This window comes from Myxocyprinus asiaticus, chromosome 44 (genome assembly GCF_019703515.2).
Source record: "Myxocyprinus asiaticus isolate MX2 ecotype Aquarium Trade chromosome 44, UBuf_Myxa_2, whole genome shotgun sequence".
In the NCBI taxonomy this organism is placed as follows: domain Eukaryota; kingdom Metazoa; phylum Chordata; class Actinopteri; order Cypriniformes; family Catostomidae; genus Myxocyprinus; species Myxocyprinus asiaticus.
Window position 1 is genome coordinate 19,948,933 of NC_059387.1, and position 26,699 is coordinate 19,975,631.

At 37.3% G+C, this 26,699-nt stretch overlaps 1 protein-coding gene across 5 annotated transcripts in view; it reads right to left on the reverse strand.

The window, feature by feature from the left end:
• The window catches only part of LOC127434396 (brefeldin A-inhibited guanine nucleotide-exchange protein 1-like), a 94,190-nt gene that overhangs the window by 55,321 nt on the left and 12,170 nt on the right, over positions 1–26,699 (reverse strand). For 4 of the 5 annotated variants that reach the window (XM_051687105.1, XM_051687106.1, XM_051687104.1 and 1 more), the window contains exons 2-6: positions 10,287–10,317; positions 6,858–7,014; positions 6,614–6,760; positions 2,957–3,136; positions 2,784–2,837 (exon numbers count right to left, since the gene is read on the reverse strand). In XM_051687105.1, the coding sequence (XP_051543065.1) occupies positions 2,784–2,837; positions 2,957–3,136; positions 6,614–6,760; positions 6,858–7,014; positions 10,287–10,317 (569 nt within the window). The remainder of the gene's footprint in view (positions 1–2,783; positions 2,838–2,956; positions 3,137–6,613; positions 6,761–6,857; positions 7,015–10,286; positions 10,318–26,699) is intronic. The other variant, XM_051687107.1, reaches the window with a different exon arrangement.

The following is a 26,699-nucleotide window of genomic DNA, read 5'->3' on the forward strand; positions in this document are numbered from 1 at the left end:
CAGGGGTTGCACCAGCACGAGATCCACCTCTGATTAATCTAGCTCAGCCTCTCAGCCCTGTCGTATGATCCCTCGGGAGTCACAGAAGGGGCAACTGGGAGAAGGCATCCCTCAGAATGAGGTCGACCCGAGAGCGAAGCATCTTGAGACTCATGCTATCACAGTGAGGGCAATCTGTTTCCATAAGAGCTGCTTCGTAGTGGCCAAGGCCCAAGCAACAAACTCAGCTCTCATGACGACTGGATGTGCCGCTTGCAGAACCAAGTCTTTAAAAAGACGCGTACACGCAAGCAGCCCTTTTGTGATATATATATATATATATATATATATATATATATATATATATATATATATATATACACACATACACACACACATATACATATATATATATATATATATATATATATATATATATATATATATATATATATATATATATATATATATGGACACACACAATATCAACAATAAGCTAAGAAGGATACAAAACTCTTGCCGAAGTGCCGCAGGGAATCAGGATGCTGAAGCGGCCCGTTCACCAGCGAAGAATCAAGCGGCGAGGCAGAGTAAATGTTCGCCGGAACACAGCAGGGGAGCAGAGAGTCTTCTCTTTGCCGTGAAGATCCCACCCACTGACTCGTGTACGTCGATGGCGAAGTTGTAGAGGGCTTCTAGACGAGAGAGATGCTCGCAGTCTTGAAGGAAGAAAATTCTGAGGAATGGTGTTTGCGTGCCCGCTTATATACCGGACAGCTTCGTGCCTAAAAGGGCGGCGCTTAAACACCATAGATAATCTTAGAATTGCCGTTATTGTAGAAGAGTTTCAGCTAGGTCGTCGGAAAAGGATATTCCCATATACATCAGCATTACGCAATGTCGAGTGAACTGAATTTTAAGGGAACACACATTCACAATGTTTATTTTGAGAGATTAAGAAACATACCATATAATTCTGCCCAACAAGGTGTAAATAGAACAAAGGCCATAGGCCTAATGAAAATATATAATGAGCATTTTACCAGACAGACTTGTGTCTTATAACCAATTAGAAATATCTTAATGATGTTTATAAGACATTGCTTTCATCACTTTACTTAAAGCATAACTAATATCTATATAATACTATATGAATAGGTATTATAATGTAATATAATAGTGGTTACAATTATTTATGAGAAAAAAAAATATAAGGCATATTATGATACATTACAAATGCATTATAATGCATTTATAATGCCTTTAAAATGCATAATTAATATGGGCTTCATAGAAAGTGTTACAAAAATAAAAATCCTTGATTCAATCAAATGTACAAAATGGAATTATACAATTTCATACATTTATAATTAAATTACAAATATTTTGTAATATTAAAATGTATAATTAAATGGGGCGATTCATAAGTGTTTTCGACTTTTTCGTTAAATTATTTTCTATTGTTATTGGTGGTTTCAGCCATTTAATGCAGTAATCCTATTTCTCATTTTCATTGGTTTAGTGTCAGATAAATAATGCTCTGATTGCAAATAAATAAACATTATATATTAATTTGATATTAAAAGAGTGTTAGCTCCTCCTTATTACACCCCGTTTACACCTGGTATTAAGATGCTTTTTTGATGATCCAATCACATGTGGTCAGTGCTAAATACGTCTAAACGGGGTCTAAAACATTTTGTGATTGGATCACAAAAACAACATACAAATGTGGTCAAAAACGCATCGCATTTGAGGTGTAAATGCTAATCTGTCCTGTTTGTGTCCCTGCAGCAGTGAAACCCCACCCCTCACCTGTCAATCAACTGTTGCGCTTTAAAAAAAAAAAAAGAAAAGAAAAAAAAAAGAGTTTAACTTTGTCAGTTACGAGCGGCTTTAAAAGGAAATAACTGTCTGATCAAAAAAAAAGTGTATACACACAAGCATTAGAACTTCATGGATCTTCTTCAGTGTGACTGATATCAACATGCACGGACACTTATGAGAAGCACAAACATCTGCAGCTCAGGTTAATACAGGTAATCCATTAAAATAACTGACAATTCTGATCGTAATGTTGTGTTTGTGCTTAGATTAAATTTCAGATGCATCTGGGAGAAACACTGCACCATTTTTTTATATTTTTTTTGCGCTTTCTTTGTCTTTTCTGACTTTGTTGCACTTTAATGTCATGCAGTAACACACTGGCATAGTGATTAATGGATGTCATCATGAAACAGAGTCCCTCCCCTCCAAATCCGATCACAAGTGGTCACAGGAGACGCATTTAAGCGACCAGGTGTAAACAGTGATCTGTCTCACCTGACCAAATGTGATTGGATCACCTGAGATGCATCTTAATACCAGGTGTAAACGGGGTCATTGTAGCTTGTAGTGTGGCTAACTACTTGTTCAAAAGGGAAGCTTAAAACTAGAAAATTAAAAGACATTCAAAGTAGCTTCCCCAACACTTTGTGAAACATCTAAACTGCACCTTGCTGTCTTCATCCACATGCAGTTATCTAAACAACACAAATGCGCAGAGAAAACCGTTATAATCACATTTCTTCCACAACACATAAACATGGTAAGACAGATGGAAGGAACTCATTTGATGTGGAAGAGACGACAACAGGCAAAAAAATGCAGTGAAGCCAAGGCAAGCAGAACAGAGCGAGATGTCTGAGAAAGGTCGGAGACAAAGAGAGAAACAAAGAGAACGAGAGTGACTGATGAAGCTTATGTACACAAACCAGAGAAACTTCAGTTCAAGCAAATTTCAAGGCAGTCCTGTCACTCTTTACCTGACGATCACGCTTTCTGGATGCCAAAGACCAACTGATCTTGTGATTTGTAAGCTATGTTTTGAAGGAGGGGAGGAGGAGGAGGAGAGGCATCAACCAAAAAGAAAGAAAAGATGTTAGATCGGCATGTTATTTCCCCATATTACCAGAGGAGAGGTGTCAAAGGCACTCACTGCTTGGTTCTCCATGCGGGCGAAAATCACATTGAGCATCTGGGTGAGGGTGGCTTTCGCAGTGGTCTGGTTGATGAGGTTCTTACTGGCCAGATAGATGTTGTAGCATGTTCTTACTGCCTGCAGCACTGTACCTTCATGGATCTCTATGTGCTGGGAGGTCACGGCTGTAAGCAAAGCCTGTCAGGGCCAGGCAAGGACAAATAAACACAAATGTCATTGCAGAGAGAGAAAACTAAAATGAAAACTAGTTGCTAGTTTTTCTGAAAAAAAAAAAAAAAAAAATGAAAAACATTTTTTGGAAAAAAAAAAAGTTATAAAAAAAAATTACAAATAATGAATAAAAATGATCATGAAATATATTAGTATAAACTATAACAATTTAACCCTTTACAGCCTACCCTCATTAAACATGAAAATGCCACAAGATAGCGATAACACAAGAAGGCCCAGAGAAATGTAGTGATTTTGGACAACGCAGAGTGACTTTAGTTAAAATTTAACTAACTCTAAAATGTTTTATTCAAAACAATAACAACCCTGAAGAAATAAAGCAATGACTGTGCGGATAAATACGAGGAATGTATTGTATCCACACAATATATTAAGAAGAGCAATATTATTTATTACTTTAGCTGCTGGAGTCTCTGTAAAGTTCAAAGAGATTGCACTTGACATGCGGCTCTATGTAAGTGTTCAGGCAGATTTCAGTTCAGAGCTCTGGTTCCCCTGCCACTCCACATTCCAAAATTAGATTTGTAAAACAATAGCTTAGTCAAATGTTGGTATGGAAATCTGACAGGATGGAGCATTACAGGTTAGGGCAGTTCTACACAAAGAACAGATGGACTATGTGGGAACTAAATTCTCTCTTTCTATATTTCAAAATTTGCAACACTGTATCTGTCCATGTGATCATAAACTAATGCAATAAAACACATGTCCTTTACAGTCAGCAAAAAGTAAAAAGAAATATTAATTTTAATCACACGCAGCACAAATGCAATAAACAATCCAAAAAACTGGGGTCCTGGGTAGCTCAGTGGTAAAAGATGCTGGCTACCACCTCTGGAGTTCGCTAGTTCGAATCCCAGGGCATGCTGAGTGACTCCATCCAGGTCTCCTAAGCAACCAAATTGGCCCGGTTGCTAGGGAGGGTAGAGTCACATGGGGTAACCTCCTCGTGGTCGCTATATTGTGGTTCGTTCTCGGTGGGTCGTGTGGTGAGTTGAGCGTTGATGCCGCGGTGGATGAAGCCTCCACACGCTCTATTTCTCCGTGGCAACGCGCTCAACAAGCCACGTGATAAGATGCGCGGATTGATGATCTCAGACACGGAGGCAACTGGGATTTGTCCTCCGCTACCCGGATTGAGGCGGATCACTACGCGACCACGAGGACTTAAAAGCGCACTGGGAATTGGGCATTCCAAATTGGGTGAAAAAAATAAAATAAAATAACAAAAAAAAATTCCAAAAAACACCTCCCTTGTTAATAAACCGGAACACTGTGTGAGTCTGTGAGATGCAAGTTGAATTCTTAGAGAGTGTCATGTTAGCTCTTATACAAATGAACACTTGTAAATTGTACACATTCTTTCAAACAGTGACTGCTCATTTCATAATTAAATATAAACTTTCATGATATGATATTAATTGATAGAATGTATTATATTTATATTTTTATATAAGTTAAAATGTGATAATGATGACAAAAAAATATACACTCACACATACTTTTTCGAGACAGGTTCTTTTCAGATCTATTGCTTGTTATGTCCCTGATGAGCCTGAATGTAGCCCACTATTTTTGAAGGTTTATTTGTTTGTGAACTTTTCTTATAGAGAAAGGTATATGAGAAAATCTTATTATTTATATTGAGTATTTAAAAACTAAATTTTGATAAGAAATTATAATGTGCATTTTGCTCAAACATTTTTCAAAAAATATACTTCTTCTGTCATAGTTTGTCATTTAAGTGTTATAATACAGATTCAAGATTATATCGAATTGTGAACCTCATCTCATTTATCAAACCGTATCATGAGATAACCATATCGTCCCACCCTAATACTGTACATACACTACCGGTCAAAAGTTTTGAAACACTTGACTGAAATGTTTCTTATGATCTTAAAAATCTTTTGATTTGAAGGCGTATGCTTAAATGTTTGAAATTAGTTTTGTAGACAAAAATATAATTGTGCCACCATATTAATTTATTTCATTACAAAACAAGTTTTTGAAATTGATGACTTGGACCAAATAATAAAGAAAAGCAGTCAATAAGTGCCCAACATAGATGGAAACTCCTTCAAACTGTTTAAAAAGCATCCCAGGGTGATACCTCAAGAAGTTGGTTGAGAAAATGTCAAGAGTACATGACTGCAAATTCTAGGCAAAGGGTGACTACTTTGAAGATGCTAAAATATAACAGTTTTGATTTATTTTGGATTTTGTTTAGTCACAACATAATTCCCATAGTTCCATTTATGTTATTCCATAGTTTTGATGACTTTACTATTATTCTAAAATGTGAAGAAATAAAGAATGAGTGTGTTTCAAAACTTTTGACCGGTAGTGTGTGTGTGTGTGTGTGTGTGTGTGTGTGTGTGTGTATGTGTATATATATATCCAGTATATATGGTCTCAAATATATACATTTACATTTATTCATTTGGCAGACGCTATTATCCAAAGCAACTTACAAAAGAGTAATGATACATCATAAGCAATTCATCTTAAGGTGACAGTGGTATGAAAAGTGCTGCATTACAAAATTTCACTAGCATCAGAATAGTAGTACCCAAGACAGATTAGAGTGCAACAAGAATATATATAGATTGTTTTGAAAGTGCATGGTTAAGTGCACAAATGTAAATACATAGATGTATTATTTGCTTTATTTTTTATGTTTTAGTGAATAGTATTTCAATTACTTATTTTCCTCTAGAAATTTCCTTCTGTTTTCTGAATAAATTTAATGTACATTTAATGTTTTTTTTTATTTTTGTCATAGTACACATTGGTAAATTTCATATTGTGTTATTTTTATGTGGACGCCAAAAAGACTAGTGACTACTTTAAGATAATGGGGATTTAAATAAATATTTCAAATGTAATAACTAATTCAATAAATCACAATAATTACAGTTTTAAACATCTTACAATACCTCCTTTCATAAACGAACACTGCATTTAAATAATTGTATTATTTATCAGTTCTTGCTCTGGTAGAGCATGGCACTTTGTTTAATTCCCAGGTAATGCATTTCTGATAAAGTGTGCAGCTTGAATGTGAACTTGAAAGTCACTTTGGATAAAAGTGTCTGTCAACTACATAAATGTAAATATTTTGATCTTTTCAGAAGAACATTTTTCATAACAGTAGAAACCTAATTGCTGAATTTCATATTTCTGAATTCCCCCCAAAAGCTTTTTTAATAATAATGGAAGACTTTTTGCAAACAACAAGGATAGAAGAGAGAAATGACTATAGTTATACTTTTTTATGGTGACACTGGCATAAAACTTTACTCGTAAAGCAAACATATTTCTCAGGGTTATCACTGAAATTAAAACCAAAACATGACATTATCGTCTCTACATCCAATGCTTATGATCCTTCTCACATACAAAAAATAAAGAATATTTGACCTTTATAATCTGCAACTGGACACCTTCATCCGTCTGCGGTCCTTGGAAACAGCCACATACAGTCTCTATGATCCTGTCAATGAGCTTCTTTCCTGGGATGGTGTTATCTGGGGCGCTCCCCGTCAGGTGGCCATATGCTATGAGTTTCTACAAATGATTAAACATGGCACATTAGTTGGAAGAAAAAAATAAATAAAAATCACAAATGAGGCATACTGACATGACCATGTGGTAAGGTACTGACCTGTAAACAATCTAGAGAGGTGATGACGATGCGCGGACATTTGGACTGACAGGCCAACTCAAACGGCAGGAAGTACCTATCTGCTTCAATGAAGTTAGTCTTGGATTTGATAGGGGGCAAAGTACTGGAACCTGACTTGTTGTCCCCTGCTGGTGGGCTACAAAATAAAACCAGAAGGCATTATTTGATTGAAGTCAACATGAAATCAAAATTGACCCAATTTACATTTTAAAAGGGACCCAAATGTTGTTTCAAATCCATTGGACTTGCTTTCATCCGTGGAAAACAAAAGAAACTGTTCAGCTGAATGTTAGGGAGTGACAGCATCAGTCCCCAATCACTTTTATTGCATCTTTTTTGTCATACAATGAAAGTCAAAGGTGACTGAGGCAATACAATACAATAACATCTGCTTTTGTGTTCCACGGAAGAAAGACAGCCACAGGTTGGAACAACATTATTATGCACATTATTCTGAACACCCAAAAATTGTATACTTCGCTTTTATTTGCTGAATATATTTTTTCACTGTAAAATGGGCTACCAATCATGTTTCACATTGATCTTTACTGGATTACATTTAGTAAAATGTAATCAAGCTCCAATGCAGGAACAAAACTCTTAATTCTGAAAGTGGAGGAAGCCCTCGAGTTATTTTAAACTGCACACACTGCAGTGGATGTGACCTAGACTCCAAACTCTCACTTTATATCGACCCATTGCAACAGCTAGAGAAGACCAGCATCAACAGAGCTGGAGAGGAGCCATGTCAGGCTGACTGCTGGTGCTGTTGTGCCTTAGCTAGAGCTTTATGATGAGCTGATGAGTGCAGTGGGACACAGGGAGACAGTGAAGGAGGGGGGAGGTAAATAGAATGGAGTTGAGTGGAGAGAGAGACTGTGATAAAGAGTGGAATGGAACACTAAAGGAGCAGGATAAAACTGAAACATCGGCTGCATCGCAATTTGCACAGTATACATTCTTTATAGTATGCAAGATTAGGGTTGGTGCATCCCAAATTGAAGTATATATAAAGTATGTTGGGAAACCTGTTGTCATACTTTTTTGCAATGGACCCTTTTCAAATTTCTGCAATTGAAATGTACAGTAGAAGTGAACTATAGTGGCGTAAACTTGTGTAGAGGTCGTTGGGGGCTAATGTAGTGCAATCATGACTATGAAATTTGGCTAACGATTAAATGTCAAACAAATTGTCATATATAAATTTTTAACTTGGAATCATATAATAAAATAGGAATATATGATTTCCTTTAAAAGGAATATTCTGGGTTCAATACAAGTTAAGCTTAAATCAGCAGCATTTTTGGCAAAATGTTGATTATCACAACATTTTATTTCGGCTCGTTCCTCCTCTTCTTTATAAAAAAAAAAAAAAAAAAAAAAAAAAAAAAAAAAAGGCAAAAATCTGGGTTACAGCGAGAGATTTACAATGGAAGTGAATGGGGCCAATATGTAAATGTTAAAATTCTCACTCTTTCAAATGTATAGCCACAAGATGTAAACAATATGCATGATAACATGCATTTAGTGTAATAAAATTGCTTTACTTAACTCCGTTGCCATGATGACAACATAACGCTTAAACCCTAAAACGACCATGAAAATGATGATTTAAACAATTCTACATCTTAAATAAATACATACGTTTTAACAGAAGAATTTATGGAAGTAGTTTTAAAAATTTATAAAAAAGCTTTTCATTTCTTGCTTTAAACCCTCCAAAAAGTCCCTTCACTGTAATGTTGGTTTTTACCTTTTTTTCTTAAATGTATTTTTCTTTAAATATATTTATATTTATAAATATTTATCTTTTTCGCACCAAAAGCGAATCGTGTCGCTTTAGAAGACATTAATTCAACAGCTGGTGTCATATGCATGAAGTTTATGCTGACTGTCTGTGTTTTTGTAGCTTCAAAAGAGAAATCTCCATTCATTTGCATTATAAGGACCTACTGAGCTAAGATATTCTTCTATTTTTCTTCAAATGTGTTCTGGTGAAGAAAGAAAGTCATACACACCTGGGATATCATGAGGGTGAGTAAATAATGAGAGAATTTTCATTTTGGGGTGAACTATCCCTTTAAGTCATTAGTTTCATCATGTTCAACTTGAAATAAACCAAGAAAAGTTACTATGTAATGTGTTCTTAAGGCTTGTGAGACTTAAATCACAGTAATTACTGGATGGTTGTTGACAATTTGTAGTTAAAAAAAAAAAAAAAACACATTTTAAGTTTTGCTGTAATTAGTGTATTTTATCAAAATTAATTAATTAATAAAATATCTTAATTAAGAAGTCTGTGTAAAAACACCTTTTGGAAGATTGTGTTCCATTAAAACATGAAATCATCTAATCATTTGGTAACCGGTTGCTAACAGCATTATATCCAATAAGATTGCATTTATTTCCAAATATTTCTTCCTCAAAAGTACTAAAGGAATCACTAATGGAACCAGAATCGTTAAGAGGAATTGGAATCGTTAGTTTCCTCATGATTTCCATCCCAACTTGTGACTGTACTTTCAAAAAGTGTGACAAAAGGTCCAGAGCAATGCCTTGCTTCTTTAGACATCCATTGTAAGTGCATTTCCACTCATGTTTTTCCTTTGTTCTGACAAAGTGTGGGACGATTTTACATCGGTGGTAAATCGATAATGCGTAATTTGTATTTAGCCCAGAACATTCCTGTAAGCATCTTCTGTGTACAAAATTCTGATAAACATATTAAAAATAATGCATATTTGAAATCTTCACAAAAACATCTGCTCAATGTCGTTCTAACATCGACAGGAAATTGCACTGTAACGCATTATAAAAACTGAATTGTCCAGATGAAAACACAAACATTGAATGTGCTATCAGGGTAATGTGAAACCTGATTTGTCAAGGTGAGAGTGAGAGTGTGTGTGATAAAGATCAACAAACTGGAAGAAAAAACAAGAGAGGCAGATATGGATGCAGGCAAGAATAGTCACAAAGCTAGACTGTTGGGCGAAAACAGGTGAGCTGTGATTTAATGGATCCAAGAGGAGGAATGGATGCTGCCCCAGGGAGCCATCTAAAGGTAAAGAGAAGAAGGCAACCAGGCAGGACCTAAGAACAGGCTACCCCAGCCCTGTAGAGAGAGCCCTGAGCACAGTGCATCTCATTCCTGGGCCCTAGTCACACAGCAATGTCTCCAAGCACATTAACAACACAAGGCAAGAGAGGTCTTTTCATTGGCAGTGAACACACACACACAAATCACAAAGAGGGCAAGACAGTGTCCAAAACACAATGGGGACACGTGTGGTTACTCTCTGGAAAATGTCAACACTGCATTACAAGCATTGAACCTGACAACAATAAAAGGGAATTTGAAATACATGTTCGATATTTAAACACCTGTGGCTTGTGAAATCGGCTTACCTTAATTTCTCTGATTCTGCCTTTATTTCCTCTGAAAAGAAAAGGGAAAACAGAAAAAAATTATCACCCATTGGGGACCAACACAGTTGACTTATAGGCAGCTATAAATACAGACTTAATCAGACGGATGTCTTGTTCACGGTCTAGTCTACTGCCAGGAGAACACAAATGTTAGAAGATCAAGAGGAGCTTGTAAGACACGATGTAAGCAAATCTCAAGGCACACTTCGTTTTCTGAAAAACACCACCAAAAAACACATGAAAAACATCAGGCCTTTATGAAATGAAGAAAGTGTGAGTGGTGAAGAAAGCTTGCCGCCACAATGCTTGGGTGTTTGGGTTTTTGCTAGGATGTTACTATGTGGTTGCTAGGGCAATTATTGGGGGTTCCGGGTGGTTGCTAGGGCATTGCTAGGATGTTGCTATGTGGTTACTAGGGTGTTGTGGGTGGTTGTTTCAGGATTCCCACCCTTTTTGAACAATAAAATTTGAACTTTTCCCATTACCTTTTCAGGCAATTGTGATTACTGGAAACAGATTAAAAAATCATTTTGATTCAAACTGATTCGCTAATTAATTCAGACCATTTTGTGAACCATTTTGACCTATTTATTGACAAGAACTCACTCATAAACCGGACATCACAATGGCTTGCGAGCAAGTTTACAAGGGAGTAGCTAATTCAACGGCTGGTCTGGTGGAAGTTCCAGAACAGCTAAAATCACATACAGTACCTTTAAGCATGGACACCTTTCATAACTCTTATGCAGAAATTAGTCATTAACTGCATAAGAAATGCAATGATGCTGCTCAAACAAGAGCCTCTAAGTCCGAGATACTCGCTGCAAACTATTGAATGATTCAATATAATACAACCACTTTGCTCCGACAAATGTACATCGTGCTGATACTCACAGGTTAGGATCTCTGAACTTCAATCTGTGCTGGTGTCTTGAAAGTAGTTAAGACTGAATATGTTTATTCTGAGCAAGTGCCTCTGGTCACACAGAACAGCTGCAGTCATGAATGACTAAGTGCGCCGCACGGCAACAATGTAATACTGTAGAAAGAGCATTCACTTCCCCTACTCTCTGCAGCGAACAATGACGAGTAAAGCAGCATAATGGCATGCTCTCTCTGTCGACAGACAGCCCAGTCTCTTCCAAAGAAAACAGAAAAACTTAGCTGTGACTATTTTAGTATGAACTGTAATTCATGTTTTTAATCAGTATTAATTATCAGTTTTCATTTGATTCAGGTGCACTGACTGAAAACTTTCCACCGATTACCATATTTTAAAAAGTCTTCCCGTAATAAAATAAGGATATGGGGATATGAAGCATTCACCCAGTAAAGCATTCTAATAAGGAAAATAAAATAAGTAAAAATAAAGCAGAAAGAAAGTACAAATAAACCATCCCACGAAAACAGACTGGGAGAGAGGCACGATGGATACAACCCAGTTCGTCATCTGCGTGCAATAGATACTGAACCTGACACTCTCTCATAAGTTGGTTCTCAATTTTGCTATCAAATGCAGTGCAATGTATTGTATCTTGACATTCTGCGATTTGTATCATATCATAAAGTAGTCCTAGTCTGAATTGTGTATTTTGTTTAAAGAGAGACGAAAGAGTGTATATTCATAGTATTGGTCAAAATATTGGTTACAATGATATACAATAATGTCTACAATGATAAGGAAATAGATAACAGTATTATGTAGGTAGAGTCTGGTATGCGCATTCATGGCCCTGCACATTGTGCACAACCCATAAAAAACATGTCTTAATATAAACCAGAGTGATTCTGATCACAAGCATACTGCCGAGACCTCAGATTGGTTTGATCAAAGTAAAGTGGGTGTAGCCCTTGGTTTCAATGCAGCGGAGGATGCAGATGAGTTTTATCTGTTTTAGCGGTAAACTCTCCCTGACAAAACATGGAAACCATAGCAACATGACGATTTCCCAGAGAGCCACAACATGTATTATGTTACTGTTACTTGAAATTTCAATGCAGAGAAAACCCTTGGTCTAAATTTATCTTCTCAATCTATTGCATTAAGTCCATTCAGTGTGCTTATTTCTCTAAACTCCAGAGAAAGCCATGAAGTGATCTTGAGAAGGGTCAAGGCTTGAGCAAACAAATCAAGGAAAACAAAGCACAACCTCCGTATCACAGAAAAAACATCAAAGAAAAATATTATAGGACAGCATCCCATCTCAAGTTTTTGCCGAAATGCAGTTTTTTTTTTTTTTCAGTTTTGTTGCAATAGTCCAAACTCTATGGATCTTATTTCTCTTAGTTATACATATATTAATTGTATGTGTTAAATGCTTACAACAACTGTATAAATTGAAAATCAACACTACCTTAACCACTACAGTTGTTTCCATTTAGGCTGTCATACATTTATGCTCTACACATGCATCTTTGCATTGATGGGGTTTGTGATAATTAAGGGAACAATTCAAACACCAATGCTGCATCGCATTCAATTGGGAAAGTCGCAATTTCCAACCTCCTATCAGGAAAAGTTCAATATATCGCCACTAAGAAGTTAAACTTCCAACTTGAAAACTGCGGCGGAAATTTTCAAACTGATTTGACCAACATCCAGGTGTATGATGTCACTTGAACATGGCAGCACCAAGGAAGATATTGGCTGCAGAGTTATACAAAACTCTCACTTTTAAAGCAAATAAAAGTCCAATAAGTCGCAGCTCCTATTACAAAATAATAATATTACCTTGACAAACATTAAATTATCTTCCCTGCTGATAATCGTACACCTACAAAACAAATGCTAGCATTGCCAATTTGTTCCTTTATAGATCACCTTCTATAAGCAACAGACAAAAGCTATATCCATTAAAAAAAAAAAAAATTATCTATTCATTTTTAAGATTTACGGATTTCAATTGTGTCAAATTTACTTCTAACTGAACTGAGTTATCTTGTAGAAGTGTACACCTTATCCATTTGGAATAAATGAAGTATTCTAAAAACTTTGTAGACAAAATTAATACGTTTTAATTTAATCTAATTTTGCCAGGAATTGTGTATTTTTTATTATTATTTTTTTGAGTTTGTGCACACTTTATCCAAAAGCTTTTCTGCAAAAATTGTAGCACTATTTTCCCTGGAGCAACCTGGTGAAATGTCTTGTACAAGGGCACAGCGTCGATTGGACTGAAGTAGGAATTCCACAACTCACCATTTCATGGGTTGTGCTTGCAACCCGTCCTGCTCCTTAATCATTGGGCTACAATCAATCCATAAATCTCACAAACTTGATGAGTATTTCTCAACCCGATCTTACTGTCTGCCACACTGGTACAGTCTAACACTTGGCACCCATTATTCTCCTGAAATGCTGCCAGCGCCCACACTTTCTGAGTCGAAAATTGGGACAACATATTATGACACTGCGTAAATAAGTTTCTTTCAGTTATCATCAGCGTCAAAGGACTGATATGAAATCTGATGGTTGCACACAGTGCTCCAAATCTCCAACACAAGGTATGATAAATAAATAAACCTTCTGTTAACTCTATGAAGTGTGTAAATAAATTGCTGCAGTGGGGAATCTCTATGATCTCAGTTCAGTTACTGACAAAATGCATGCGTGTGTAGTGAACGAGATAAACAGATTTGGTGGTCCACTCGGAATCTGCAATGACCCACATTAGGAGGCGGTTCCTCATGTCCCCTCTCTGCTTTAGCAGGGCCTCCAGGACTTCTGTGAATCTCTGGACTGGGACACACAGCATTCCACATAGCCATGGGAAAATAAATGGACTCAAGCAGGCCTACTGTTTTCAGCTGTGAGTGAATGGGAGTGTCTTGAGATTTTGCTAGATGTGATCAGCACTAATTTTGTGACATTAGCCTATGGGAATATGGAGCTCTGTCGACATATACTTCTAAAGTATTTCTAGACTAACTAAAGTAGTAGACTAACTACTTCCAAACTTCTAGACTAAACTACATACAGGGTTTTGTCCTGCATTGAAAATTTCAGGCATAAAGCGGCAAAAGCAAGATGAATAAGTGCTAAATATGCTGCTAAATAAAAAAATAAAAAAAAGTTATATATTTTTTTTAATTTATTTATCACACATTATACATTTGCACATATACAGTGAAATTCTTTTTTTCACATATCTCAGCTAAGCTGGGGTCAGAGTGCAGGGTCAGCCATGATACGGCGCCCCTGGAGTAAATAGGGTCAAGGGCCTTGCTCAAGGGCCCAACAGTGGCATCTTGGCGGTGCTGGGGCTTGAACCCCCGACCTTCTGATCAGTAACCCAGAGCCTTAACAGCTTAGCCACCACTGCCCCTCATATTTCCCATGAGAAATATGAATCTCTCGCGTAAGTGATGCACTCTTCTTGAGTGGATCACATGCTAAACTGGGCTTCCCTCGATACACAGCGTATAACAAACCTCATATGACCAATTTGAATTTTACATGAGAATTTATTTTAAAGCACTATAGAGCAATTCAACCATTTCAAATGGCTACAAGCACTGCCATTCTGAAGAGCACTGATAAGGGGAAAGAGAAAACACCTGCACCAGCATCAATAACATGACTTTTCACATACACATCAACACATCCTTACTTACATTTATCACAGTAAACTTTAGATTTTTTTTTTTTTTCATTACAAATGTGGTAGTTGTATTAAATTAATTTTTAAAATGTGCTTAGGCTATTATTTTCTCATAACAAATAAACAGTTTATTTTTAAAGAAAGACTACCTAACTAACAACTGAGGAGCAATCCATGGTCTTAACTATGGTAAACACAAGGGCAAGTAGGCTACAATGTAGAATATAAATTATGAAGAAAGCCACGTGTAATATTGTAATACATTTCCTGTTCTAATGATGTTTGATATTAGGTAACAAACTGGCCTGGTTTGGATTCCTAAATTCTTAAGAGTCTGATAAAAGAAAAAAAAAAAAAAACATCTGTTATGAATTAGGAAATAAACATATTTACTATAGAAGCACAGTCCCAAATCAGTAAAGTGGTTTACTCATGAATATTATAACTAGCCCAACAGAAATAAGGTGTTAAGTTAGTTTGATTTCAACCAAATTAAGCCCAAACACAACCAAGTTAAGCCACAACACAACAGTAATAAGCCGCAACACGACTCGGCACACAGCACAGCACAACAAAAGTAAGAAGTGGTCGACCGATATATTGCAGATTCTGATAAATCGGCTGATATTCTGAATTTTTAAATTATCGGCACAGCAGAGATTTTTGCCCGTTTGGCATCTTAAGGCCACGAGGGTGCAGAGAATTGCCTGCTTGCATGTGAAAGTGTGTCTGAGACCTGTAAAGACCAATCACAGTTCGTTTTGTTGTTACGTGCCATCTTATTATTACAATAATAGACCATTTAAGCAATCCGCATATCAGAGCCACGATGCGTTAAAGTGCTCACCTGTTTCATTCTCCATCTCTCTCCTCAACAGTTCCCTGTATCTCTTAACTGTCTTGTCTAATGATAAAAAGGCAAATATCAATACAACTTCTATTATACTGTCTGCAAATATGCGGATATTTCGTTTAAACAGATGTCCTCACAAAAATCCAGCGTTTTCTTCCCGTCCAGTGCTCATCTAATATCTTCCTCTGAAGTGCGTATTCCATCAGCCAGAATCAAAACTTCAGGATAAGAATCAAATATTCCTCGTAATTCACAAATCATTATGGTCAGTCCGTGATAATCCAAGCAGGCGATCCACGGCGTTTAAACTCTCAGCAGATTGCTGCTGCTCTCGCTGGATCCACACGAGCGAGTGAGTGCAATTTCAAAGCAAAAGCGCTTCACGTGCACTGTGTAAATGCTATTTTCACTGTGTACTGTATGTGCAATTGGTTTGATTGGTTCTTTTATGAGAAAATGAGATTGCTAATGTGCAAATGCCATCCCATTGTTGCTGGACTACTGTGTGTACTGTCATGTCTTTCTAATATATTAACAATTTCTTCATGCAGAAATATTACTAAAATTTTATGACTAAACAGAAATCAGAAGAAACTGCTATCTACCATTTAAAATACAATCTTATTTTTTTTTAAAGAGAATGTTTATAAGTTTTGTGTGAAATTGAGTAAACATAGTGCTAAATAAGATGTATTCATTTTTTTAGCAATTTTATGTTTATGTTATTTACTATATTAAATTGTGAAATATATATCGGGATTGTATCTGCCTATTGGCCACCCTGCTCTCTGGATATTGGCATCGGCAAAAAAAAGACAAACAAAAAAAAAAAACGCTAAAAGTAAGCCACAACGCAACAGTAATAATCCACAACACAGGTAACATTCATGTCTATGACACAAATGTTCTGACAAATTATGTACCAACATTAGATATTCGTCTGTTTCGTGTACTGTACATGCGCACTCTTCAAAAACGCCACTTATGCATATAGCCTAAGCTGCTCTCTCGGAGAAATCTACGTAACCCCTAACGGCACACGTATATCACCCAGACGTCTATTTGATGTGTGTTTACATCCGGAAGATGTATTTTTTGTTGTTTGCTCATCTGCAATATGTCTTTAAGATGTTTCCTCATAGATGTCAATAAGACATTCAGCAGATGTCTTTGAAACGTTTAGGATTTAGAAAATTTTGTAAATCTGATCTTTTAAAGATGTTTAGCAGATGTTAATTAGATCATGATGCTTTCCAGATGAAAAGATCTAAAACAGACATCTCAAAGATGTACGTGTGCTATCTGGGACATTATCACATGGGAAGTCAGCATGTTGTTTCCAAGAGTCCTGGTACCCTAGGATCGACCATGTTATGCCGACTCAGCTGACAAGCGGCATCTCCATTAAACTTTTTTTGCATTGACTGAAAACAATTCTCTTCACAACTCGCTTTTGGCAGGTCCCCCCCCCCCCCCATGGACATTTTGAGGCCAAAACATTAGGGGCTGAGGGAATCCACTCACCCCACCCCCCGTTTATTATTATAATTACAAGCCAAAACAAGTAAAAAGAAGTTCAAAATAATGAAGAATAAATAAATAAATAATAAGAGCAGGGGGCCTGGGTAGCTCAGCGAGTATTGACACTGACTACCACCCCTGGAGTCGCAAGTTCGAATCCAGGGCATGCTGAGTGACTCCAGCCAGGTCTCCTTAGCAACCAAATTGGCCCGGTTGCTAGGGAGCATAGCGTCACATAGGGTAACCTCCTCGTGGTCGCTATAATATGGTTCTCGTTCTCGGTGGGGCGTGTGGTGATTTGTGCATGGATGCCGCGGAGAATAGCATGAAGCCTTCACACGCACCATGTCTTCGCGGTAATGCGCTCAACAAGCCATGTGATAAGATGCGTGGATTGATGGTCTCAGACATGGAGGCAACTGAGATTCGTTCTTCCGCCACCCAATGTAATTCTGGTGACTTTTGGAGCAGCATTTCTACATTTTCAAAACATCTCTAGACTTAAATGATTCATATGAAGTAGTTAAAGTTTCTCACATTGACCTTTAAAAAAAAGTAGGCAGCTGTGACAGTACCGTGGTTAAGTGATGGTAATATTATGGTATTTTGATATAGCCTATATACTGTTTACAGGATAGGTATCTGAAGTATCTCAGTACTCTTGAGTGATTTAAAACAAAATTTTTAGCAACCAAGCAGCTGGAACCTTTTGAATAAAACTTAATTTAATTAACACCTTATTAGGGCTAGTTACTTATTACAGGACTAGTTATAATAGTCTGACTGTAGCCATGAGTAGACCACTAAGCTGGGACTGTGCTGGTGAAAAATTTGTTTTCCTACTCTATAACAGATAGTATTTTCCTTTCATCAGGCTCTTAATGATTTAAGCAATCTTTCGGAATATCTAAAGGCAAACAATGCCATTTAAAAAAAAAAATCTATTTAACAGAACATATATTACACAGGAGGAAAAATGTGTCCATAATTTGTCCATAAGTCTTGGAGGTCACGATTTTAAAGTCCGTTTTGTACTTGCCCTTATTTATAATAAAATGTCATATAAGCACAGGAAAGACCATGGATGGCTCCTCATTACAGTGGTTAGATAGCTAGTCTTTCTTAATTTAAAAAAAAAAATTTTTTTATAAATACACATAATAAATTATAGTATTTTTTATGAAAAAATAGTAGCCTAAACACATTTAGAAACTTTAACTACAACTGCCTCTGTAATAAAATTAAAGTCTAATAGATTCCTCTATTAGAATATTATTTAACTATAGCATATTTATACATTTAATATCAAAAGACCACATTTACAATCCACTCAACACGCATTTGTGCTGCATGGCTGAAGCCTGGTTTTCGCACAAGTGTGACGCGAAAAACAATTCGGGGCTAGACCAAAATCATTCGGAGCTCGAGCCTTGAATGTTTTGCCCTAGCGACGCCCCTGGGGGTCACTAATAGCCTGCCTGAGCAACCACTGCTAACTACACTCACAACTTCACCCACCCAATGTCCACAACTCAGCACACACAAACCATTCCCCCTTTGAAAGCTCACATGTTCGTTCAACTCAAGGCCATTTGTGTGTGTGTTCCGAGCTGTAGCAGAAATCAAACTGTTCCTGAATTCCATGCGCATTCTCCCTGCTCATGTGGGCCTCAACACAGGAAAGCTGGCTCAGCCCCAGAAGCACCATTAGCCAAATCATAGAAATGACCTTATTATCATGGTCACTCTCTGGTCAAAAACTAAAATCTTGAAAATCTGGATGATCCTAACTTTCCTTGGTGCATTCATGAGTTTATGAGAGAAGTAGAATGTCTGTTTCATGAAAGAATCACTCCTTTGAGTTTAATCTTTTCAATGTATTATTTGATCCAGTTCACATAACCGGTCTTAATGTTTCACAAGTAAATAACCTCTTAAATTGAGATATTTTCCCATTCTGTGAGAACCTTACAAAACAGTCCTGCATGAAATGGAACACCGTAAATCTATGAAACAAATCCAATGTGAATTATTTATTAGAGCCATGTTGTGGTGCTGATGGTGGATCGGAGATAATTGCACTATGCACTATGGACAAGGTCTGACAGTCCTGCATGATGAAATACTGTAAAATTTGTCAAATTATGACACTACTAGCATCTAATCTGCACAGAGCACACCTCAAAGAAAGGACACGGCGCAATTCATGTAAACCAAACCTTAACCCAAATAACTGATGCAGCAGAGCTACTTGGCCCATCTAGAATGACCATGTTCACTCTGGATGATCTTACAGAGTGATTGTACAGCTGATGGTTACACATTTACAACATCCTAGGGAAAAAAAAAAACATCAGTAGTTCTTCATCAAATCCAGTACACACAAGGAAATAGGGATGTAACGGTTTCAAGGTATACCTCGGTTTTTAAAACAGATGGTTTTCATACTGTTGACATCACACACATTGTATCCACAATATTCCTGAGTCCTACGATGCTTTGCGGGCGATGTGGGCGAAACTTCTGGATAAGTGTAAACAATCGTTATGTTATGTACTAACGCAGCATTAAAAATGACAGAAACTTGAGAACAACTGATCACAGAATAATAGCGTGGCGGTACTGTTCTTCCCCAACTGTCTGTTAATGATTATGAGTTTGAGGATGATGGCCAAATATCGCAAATAGAAGCATTTTAGTTATTTTATTGAGTTTTTAATCCATCAATGGAAGAACCTGAGCAGACTAACCTGAAAAGCTATGTAGCCTATTAGCACCTTCACAGCTGTTAAGTTGGACATGTTTTGAGAACTGTAGATAATTGTTTATTTTAAAGCATATATTGAGTCTAGTCAGAACCTGAAGAGTTTGTTGTAGCGAGATTATGTACTTACTGCAGATACAGGAGGTCCAGACAGCAGGATGCTCGTGTATTACAGGACTCAGGCAATGAGACTGTCATGCTGCCATTTTTCAGATAAAATACAATTATTTTATGGGAGATGAATGTATAGTAAGCTCAATCTAGCTTTATAATTGTTAGTTTAAATACATAATATCCGTATCTAAATGCTATAACCTACATTAAATGTTTTAGTGTCGAATGAACAACTGATCATGTTGATAGATTGAATTTATTGTTCTTGTGTTGGAAATAACGATGTATTAGCAGCCACACAATATACTGTACCGTACAAAAAGGACTACACACAATACAAATAAACATTTAATTGGACATACATTATAAACATTGTACACAAACGTTCAATGTTCTCTGTAAAGCAACTATAAAACAGTGTGTGTTATTATAAGCACTGTACAAATACATTTAATTGATACTGAATTAATGTCCACACTGTTTTCCAAATCACCTTTTCCCCTTAAGGGAAGACAAGCACATTCTGCAAAGACACTCAAAAGAAAGTAAATTGCTGGCAGGAAAAATGCAGGAAAGAGGAAAATCATAATACAATTAATTTCAAACGTGATAAAACATCTCACTACTGTACATGTCAAATATAATAATTATGGTCTTTCACTGTAGAATTATTCATTTAGCATCACAGCGTGAAAACAGTTGAAAACATTGTTTCTACTCACAGACAGTTCAGGAAAAACATTGTTGCTTTTTATACTCTGTAATAATGCCATTTCAATACATGTGAAGCATAGCCAGGTCTCCTAAGCAACCAAATTGGCCCGGTTGCTAGGGAGGGTAGAGTCACATGAGGTAACCTCCTCGTTATCGCTATAATGTGGTTCGTTCTCGGTGGGGCGCGTGGTGAGTTGAGCGTGGATGCCGCGGTGGATGGCGTGAAGCCTCCACACGCGCTATGTCTCCGTGGCAATGCGCTCAACAAGCCACGTGATAAGATGCGGGTTGACGATCTCAGACAGGGAGGCAACTGGGATTCGTCCTCCGCCACCAGGACTAAGACGAATCACTACGCGACCACGAGGACTTAAAAGTACATTGGGAATTGGGCATTCCAAATTGGGAGAAAAAGGGGAAAAATCCAAAAAAAAAAATAACAAATATGTGAGGCATTCACAAAAAAGATGCTGAATAGAAATGAACAAACTCTCAAAATTTCTAATGAACTTTAAGCACATGTACACACACCTGTTAGCACAATAATGCTATCGTTTATGTAATTCATTGCACTCCGTTTCTGGACGTCTATCATAGCTGGACCGTAACGGTGGATAGTATTAGTAATCCCCGCTGTTGACTTCTTGCCAATAAAGTGAAAAGAGCACACAAACAAATTATTCCGAACTTTTTCAAACAGATGTTCCTATGTCAATACTTCTGTAGGCAGCCGATGGAAGCACCAGCACCTGGGACAGGAGGGCTGTGCTTTGCGAGTGGTTTCTGATCATAACATTTCTGTTTTAGACTAAATTTACGTTTTGCTTGATTATTAGGATAACCATTAACTGCACACATTGTCCGGGAAATTTTAAAGACATCTTAAAACATTTAAAATGCAAGAATCTAACCGTATAACACGCAAGCAAGCAGTGACCGGCTACACACAAAATGCCAACCAATCGCACTTCCGCTAGCCAACCAGAAATTCCGCCCACCTAGCGAAATACAGTGGACTTGCCCAGAATAGTGTGGATTCCATGAACAAAGTGATTTTCTTTTTCTGACCTTTTCCAAAATTCAACATCATTTAAGACAGAATCATCTACATTTACAAAGCAACATATAAACTTGACATGATAAACATTTTACCTTCAACTGTCACTCCTTTTAAAAGGCCACACACGTGCTGCAAGCACAGCACAGACATGTCAGAGCCTGAACCTTTATTTCCCCCACGAAAGTGGTTGAATTCCACAGTGTGGGAATATGTTGGGTATGTTAAAATCCCACAAGGAACTATTAATGTTTCTCAGTTACCCAGTTTATTGAGGTTTGTCGCAAAAAAGTGTCTGCTTAAGCAGGAAACACTTCAAACCTGAAGTATCATCTTCGCGTGCATCATCCCCAGAATTTGCGGAAATGAATGTGAAAATTCAGTATATAGTATAATAAAATAAAGACCCCTTTCATAAAAAAAAAAAAAAACACCAGATGCCATGCAGTTTTACATGAATTGTAATGACTCATTAGGTTTATATGTAGGCTAACATTATGTTTGTGCTTTCTGACACACTCACAAACACATCAAAATGGATTGATTTTAATAAATTAATCTGCAAAAGAACAATTTGTTCAAGTAGGTACTGTTTAGAATCCAACTAAATTATAACTAAATTGCAAAAGAAACCAATTACTGAATCAAAAGCATATTTGAACTGTTAACCTGAGCATAAATCATAACAAGTATTAGTTTTTTGTTGTTGTTGCTAAATTTAATTTCTTAAAAAAATAATTCAAAATGAAGTTCAAATTAATGGCATACAAAGAATTTTTTTTTAGTCTAAACTGAGCTATAACTATATACTGTAATAAGGGGCGGTCACACTAGTATTTAAGCAAACAAAAATGTTTCGGAAAATGAAATGGACCAGGATATGGAGTCAAGCGAAAGAGCTTCAGGTTTTAGTAAACAACACTTCACAAATAACAATACATTTATTAAATATGTTGAAATATATCATCTACTCACTTTCCAGCAACAATTAAAACAGCTTTGAAATATGTATCCTTTGAATCGAGCCAAGAGGTCAGTGTGTGATGTTTCAATCTTCTATTGGCCACGTGACTTCTCGTCATCTAGATTTGCAGTTCAGAGTTCACCAGGCTTGAATTTTGGTACGCAGCGTTGTACAAAATTTCTTTGCATTGCGTTTCTGGTCTCCCACGTACAGATGCTTTTGAATAGGAGTGAATGGAGCGAAAAGTGTATTTTGACCGCCCCTTTAAACTGCTAATAATATTATTAATGCACCTTAATGCCATTTAACTGTAATACAGTGATATTTTTTGTGATGGTTATAATATCCTGAAAATCTAATACCGTTACAGCCCTACAAGGAAAATACGGTCATTTCTTTAGTTCACTTGCGCAACCATCCCTAAAAGTGTCAAAGCATGTGTGCGAAGCACAAGGTCATGGGCCTTAGTTATCTTTGCAGTAACTAAGGCTATGTTCAGATGGCAGGCAAATCAGATTTTTTCTCAAATCAGATCTTTTCAGGCAGACTGTCTGCACTATTAATTGCAAGTGATCAAATCAGATTTGCGCATTCAGACATAACTAACCTATCAGCATGGGTTGCTTTGGGAACGACGTAGGCATACCCACGTGACGATGCTTTCAAAACAGATGCGGGAAAAATGGAGATGCATCATCTCGCTCTCCAAATAAGCGCCCTGTCCAGTCGTGGTGCAGAACTCCTCCATCGCACAAGAAAAACTCAGCAACGGAGGAGACTGTTAAATATTATGATGTTCTGTGCTGCAGTCACCAATTTTTGATGTCATCATTGTGTGTCGCGTTAAGAGTGACGCAAAAGACCATTTGAAATCCGATTTGAGCAGCCAGAGAGTCCGGACTGAGACGCATATGAAACAAATCAGATTTAAATTGCATTTGAAACCACCTCCCGATGTGGTTTGAATCAGATTCGGAAAAATCAGATTTCATGTGGTTTTTTTGCTGTCCAGACTATCAAAACTCATCTGGATACAATCTGGATATGCAAAAAAAAAAAATAAAAATCGGATTTTTAGTGGCAGTCTGAACACAGCCTTAGACAGAAACTGAAGCACCGATTCCTTGGTCAGAAATGTTGGACCTGTGTGGTATTTTACAAACATCAAACAAAATCAAACATTGTCGTATATGTCAAAGATATCCGTGTTACACCTGAGACTATATTGGCTCTGGAGGTGTCAGTCACAGCTACAATGGAGCAGAAATAGCTTTACTTTCACTAGTAGCTCAGGCCACGGTGGGAACTGCTGAAGGAGCCGGTGGGCTGAGCGCATGCCGTGGCATGTCACTCTGTACAGCTGCGCCACGGGGAGTTTCACTCTGCAGGACGGCAGAAAGCACAGACTGTTGACAGTCTCTCCTTCACATTGGCAATAATTGCAGGGGAGCTCTGTTATTACATATTTCTATTTCACTCTCAATCTCAAGTCCAGAAATTGACTCTTAAGCCTTAAATATAAATATGCTAGGGATGTGCAAAACTACATATTTTCTAAATCGACCACTCGACAAATCAGTCTGAAGGAAGCCCTGAATAATTAGGCTGGTTTTGGTTTCACCTTATCCTGATCGAATGCGTACATCATCTTAAACAGGGTTTCTCAAACTTTTTCGAACCAAGGACCCCTTTCATAAACTCAAATTCTTTGTGGACCCCCGATCCCACATACCACCACAGCTAATATGATATTATTTACTAAAAGTATAAAAATGATCTCAGTAATGAGTTCCAAAAAGTTTTAATACATATGAAGCTTGCAGAACGGCCAAGCATGCATTTGGTTTTATGCTTGGAAATGTTTTATTCCATTGTGTTTTAATAAGATTGTAAGATTGTGTTACTGTGTTTGATGTACACTTAAATGTACTGCACTTTTGTCTACACTGAAGTGCTTTATAAATAAACTTGACTTTGACTTACATCCAGCCATTGTACAGCAATTTACAAATGAGGAATAAAAGCACAAGTGATTCATTGCGTAGAGAGCAAGAACAAAGAACCATAAAATGAAGTTAGGGAGACAGTCCGTTGCTCATTTCTGGTTTTAGCGCCATCCGCAGGGCGAAGAAACATCATCGAGAACACTACAAAGCTCAAACATTACTGATTTTTACTTCATAAAGGCTCTCTCTTCTGTTCGACAGCGAACGTGACACGATTTATATTAATGTAAATGACAGTTATACTGAAGTGGAAAGTTATATACTGCACAAATAATGAAATTAATATTGGCCACTATTGGACAGATCGTATGGTTCAAGTCAGGGTAACTGTGTTAGGAAATATTATCGCATTTGACATGAAGCTGGACCGTCAATCATCATATTATACTAACTTATAATATGACAGTAGCATACTTTATCTAGCAAGATTAAACAAAATAATTATAAGTAGGCTATATACACTCAGAAACGGGGACCTTGCTAATCCAGTGCTGGTCAGCTGTGGTTTGTGAATATTCACGCCCATTGTGGTCGATAAAACTTTAAATACACGTCATTAAATCCATTCTCTTTTTTATTGGATGAAGTAATAGCTCCGTGTCTCAATGTATGATGGATACTGTCCACTGTCATCCACAGAAACTCCTGTAAATAACAAGTGTAATTCCCCTCGAGTCATCTAGAAGCAAGATTCATTCACCAATCAGAGAATTTGCTGCGGCTGCTACCATGGGAATAAGCGGATTTCCACTGCATTCCAGAATCTACAACTTTTTTAATTGGGTGTTTGAATACATTGTTCTAAACTTCGTATTTTTATACTAGTCAAAAGCTTTGAGTATTTTTTATTTATTTTTATTTTTTTTTTGCTTATTTGATTACAACATTGCAACACAATGTTCACAATCCCCACGGACCCCCCTGGCTATTTGAAAAAGACCCCCAGGGGTCCGTGGACCCCAGTTTGAGAAACGCTGGTCTTAAAAATGCAACGCTCATGGCGCAAGATGCTTAAAAAGAACAGTACATGAACTTCCATCTGAATGTGTAAGGTGGCAGAATTTTGAAGGTTTCAACTAATCGACTAGCCAATTGTTTGACAACTAGTTGACCATCTGGATCCATGACACATCCCTATGATAAGCTTGCTTATCTTGTGTCCTGTGTGTCTATTTTGGAGAATGAGAGACAACTGCTATGGGACACATTCACCTGGGGGAAACAACTAATGGTGCATATTATCTGGAGCCAATTCCATCTTCAGACGCATGGAGAGGTTTGTTCTATCAATTATGCAAAAAGCTTTGACGGAATAAACGGTAGTGTGTTTTGTGGTAGACATGCTGCAGCTCCAATGTCGGGAAAAGATAAACAGTAGGGTCCTTTCGGAGTACTGCAGTACACCATGTGATCAGCACCAAGGCAACATTTGCACACTAATGCAGCAGCAACGACTGTAGTCTGCCAGACAAACCAAACAGCACCATTTTGCGAATGCCAGAGGGTGTATGATTGGAGTCCAAACAGACACAGCAAGGTGGAGTTTCATTTTTCAACATGTTGATGAAAGGCTCGAGACATGCTGCTACTCCTCTTCTCATTCTTTCTTGTGTAGAGTCATTCTGCGCTGAATCTTTGAGCTAAAACCCAGATACAGCCCAGCAGAACTCCTTTCATGAGAACGTCTGGGTTTGAATCCCTCCAGCTACTGGAGAACTCTAATCTGCAGCCCAACTCATCCAGTGAAAGTGCACAGTGGATTTCACACATTCCCAGATCAAGGCCCGAAAGACACTAC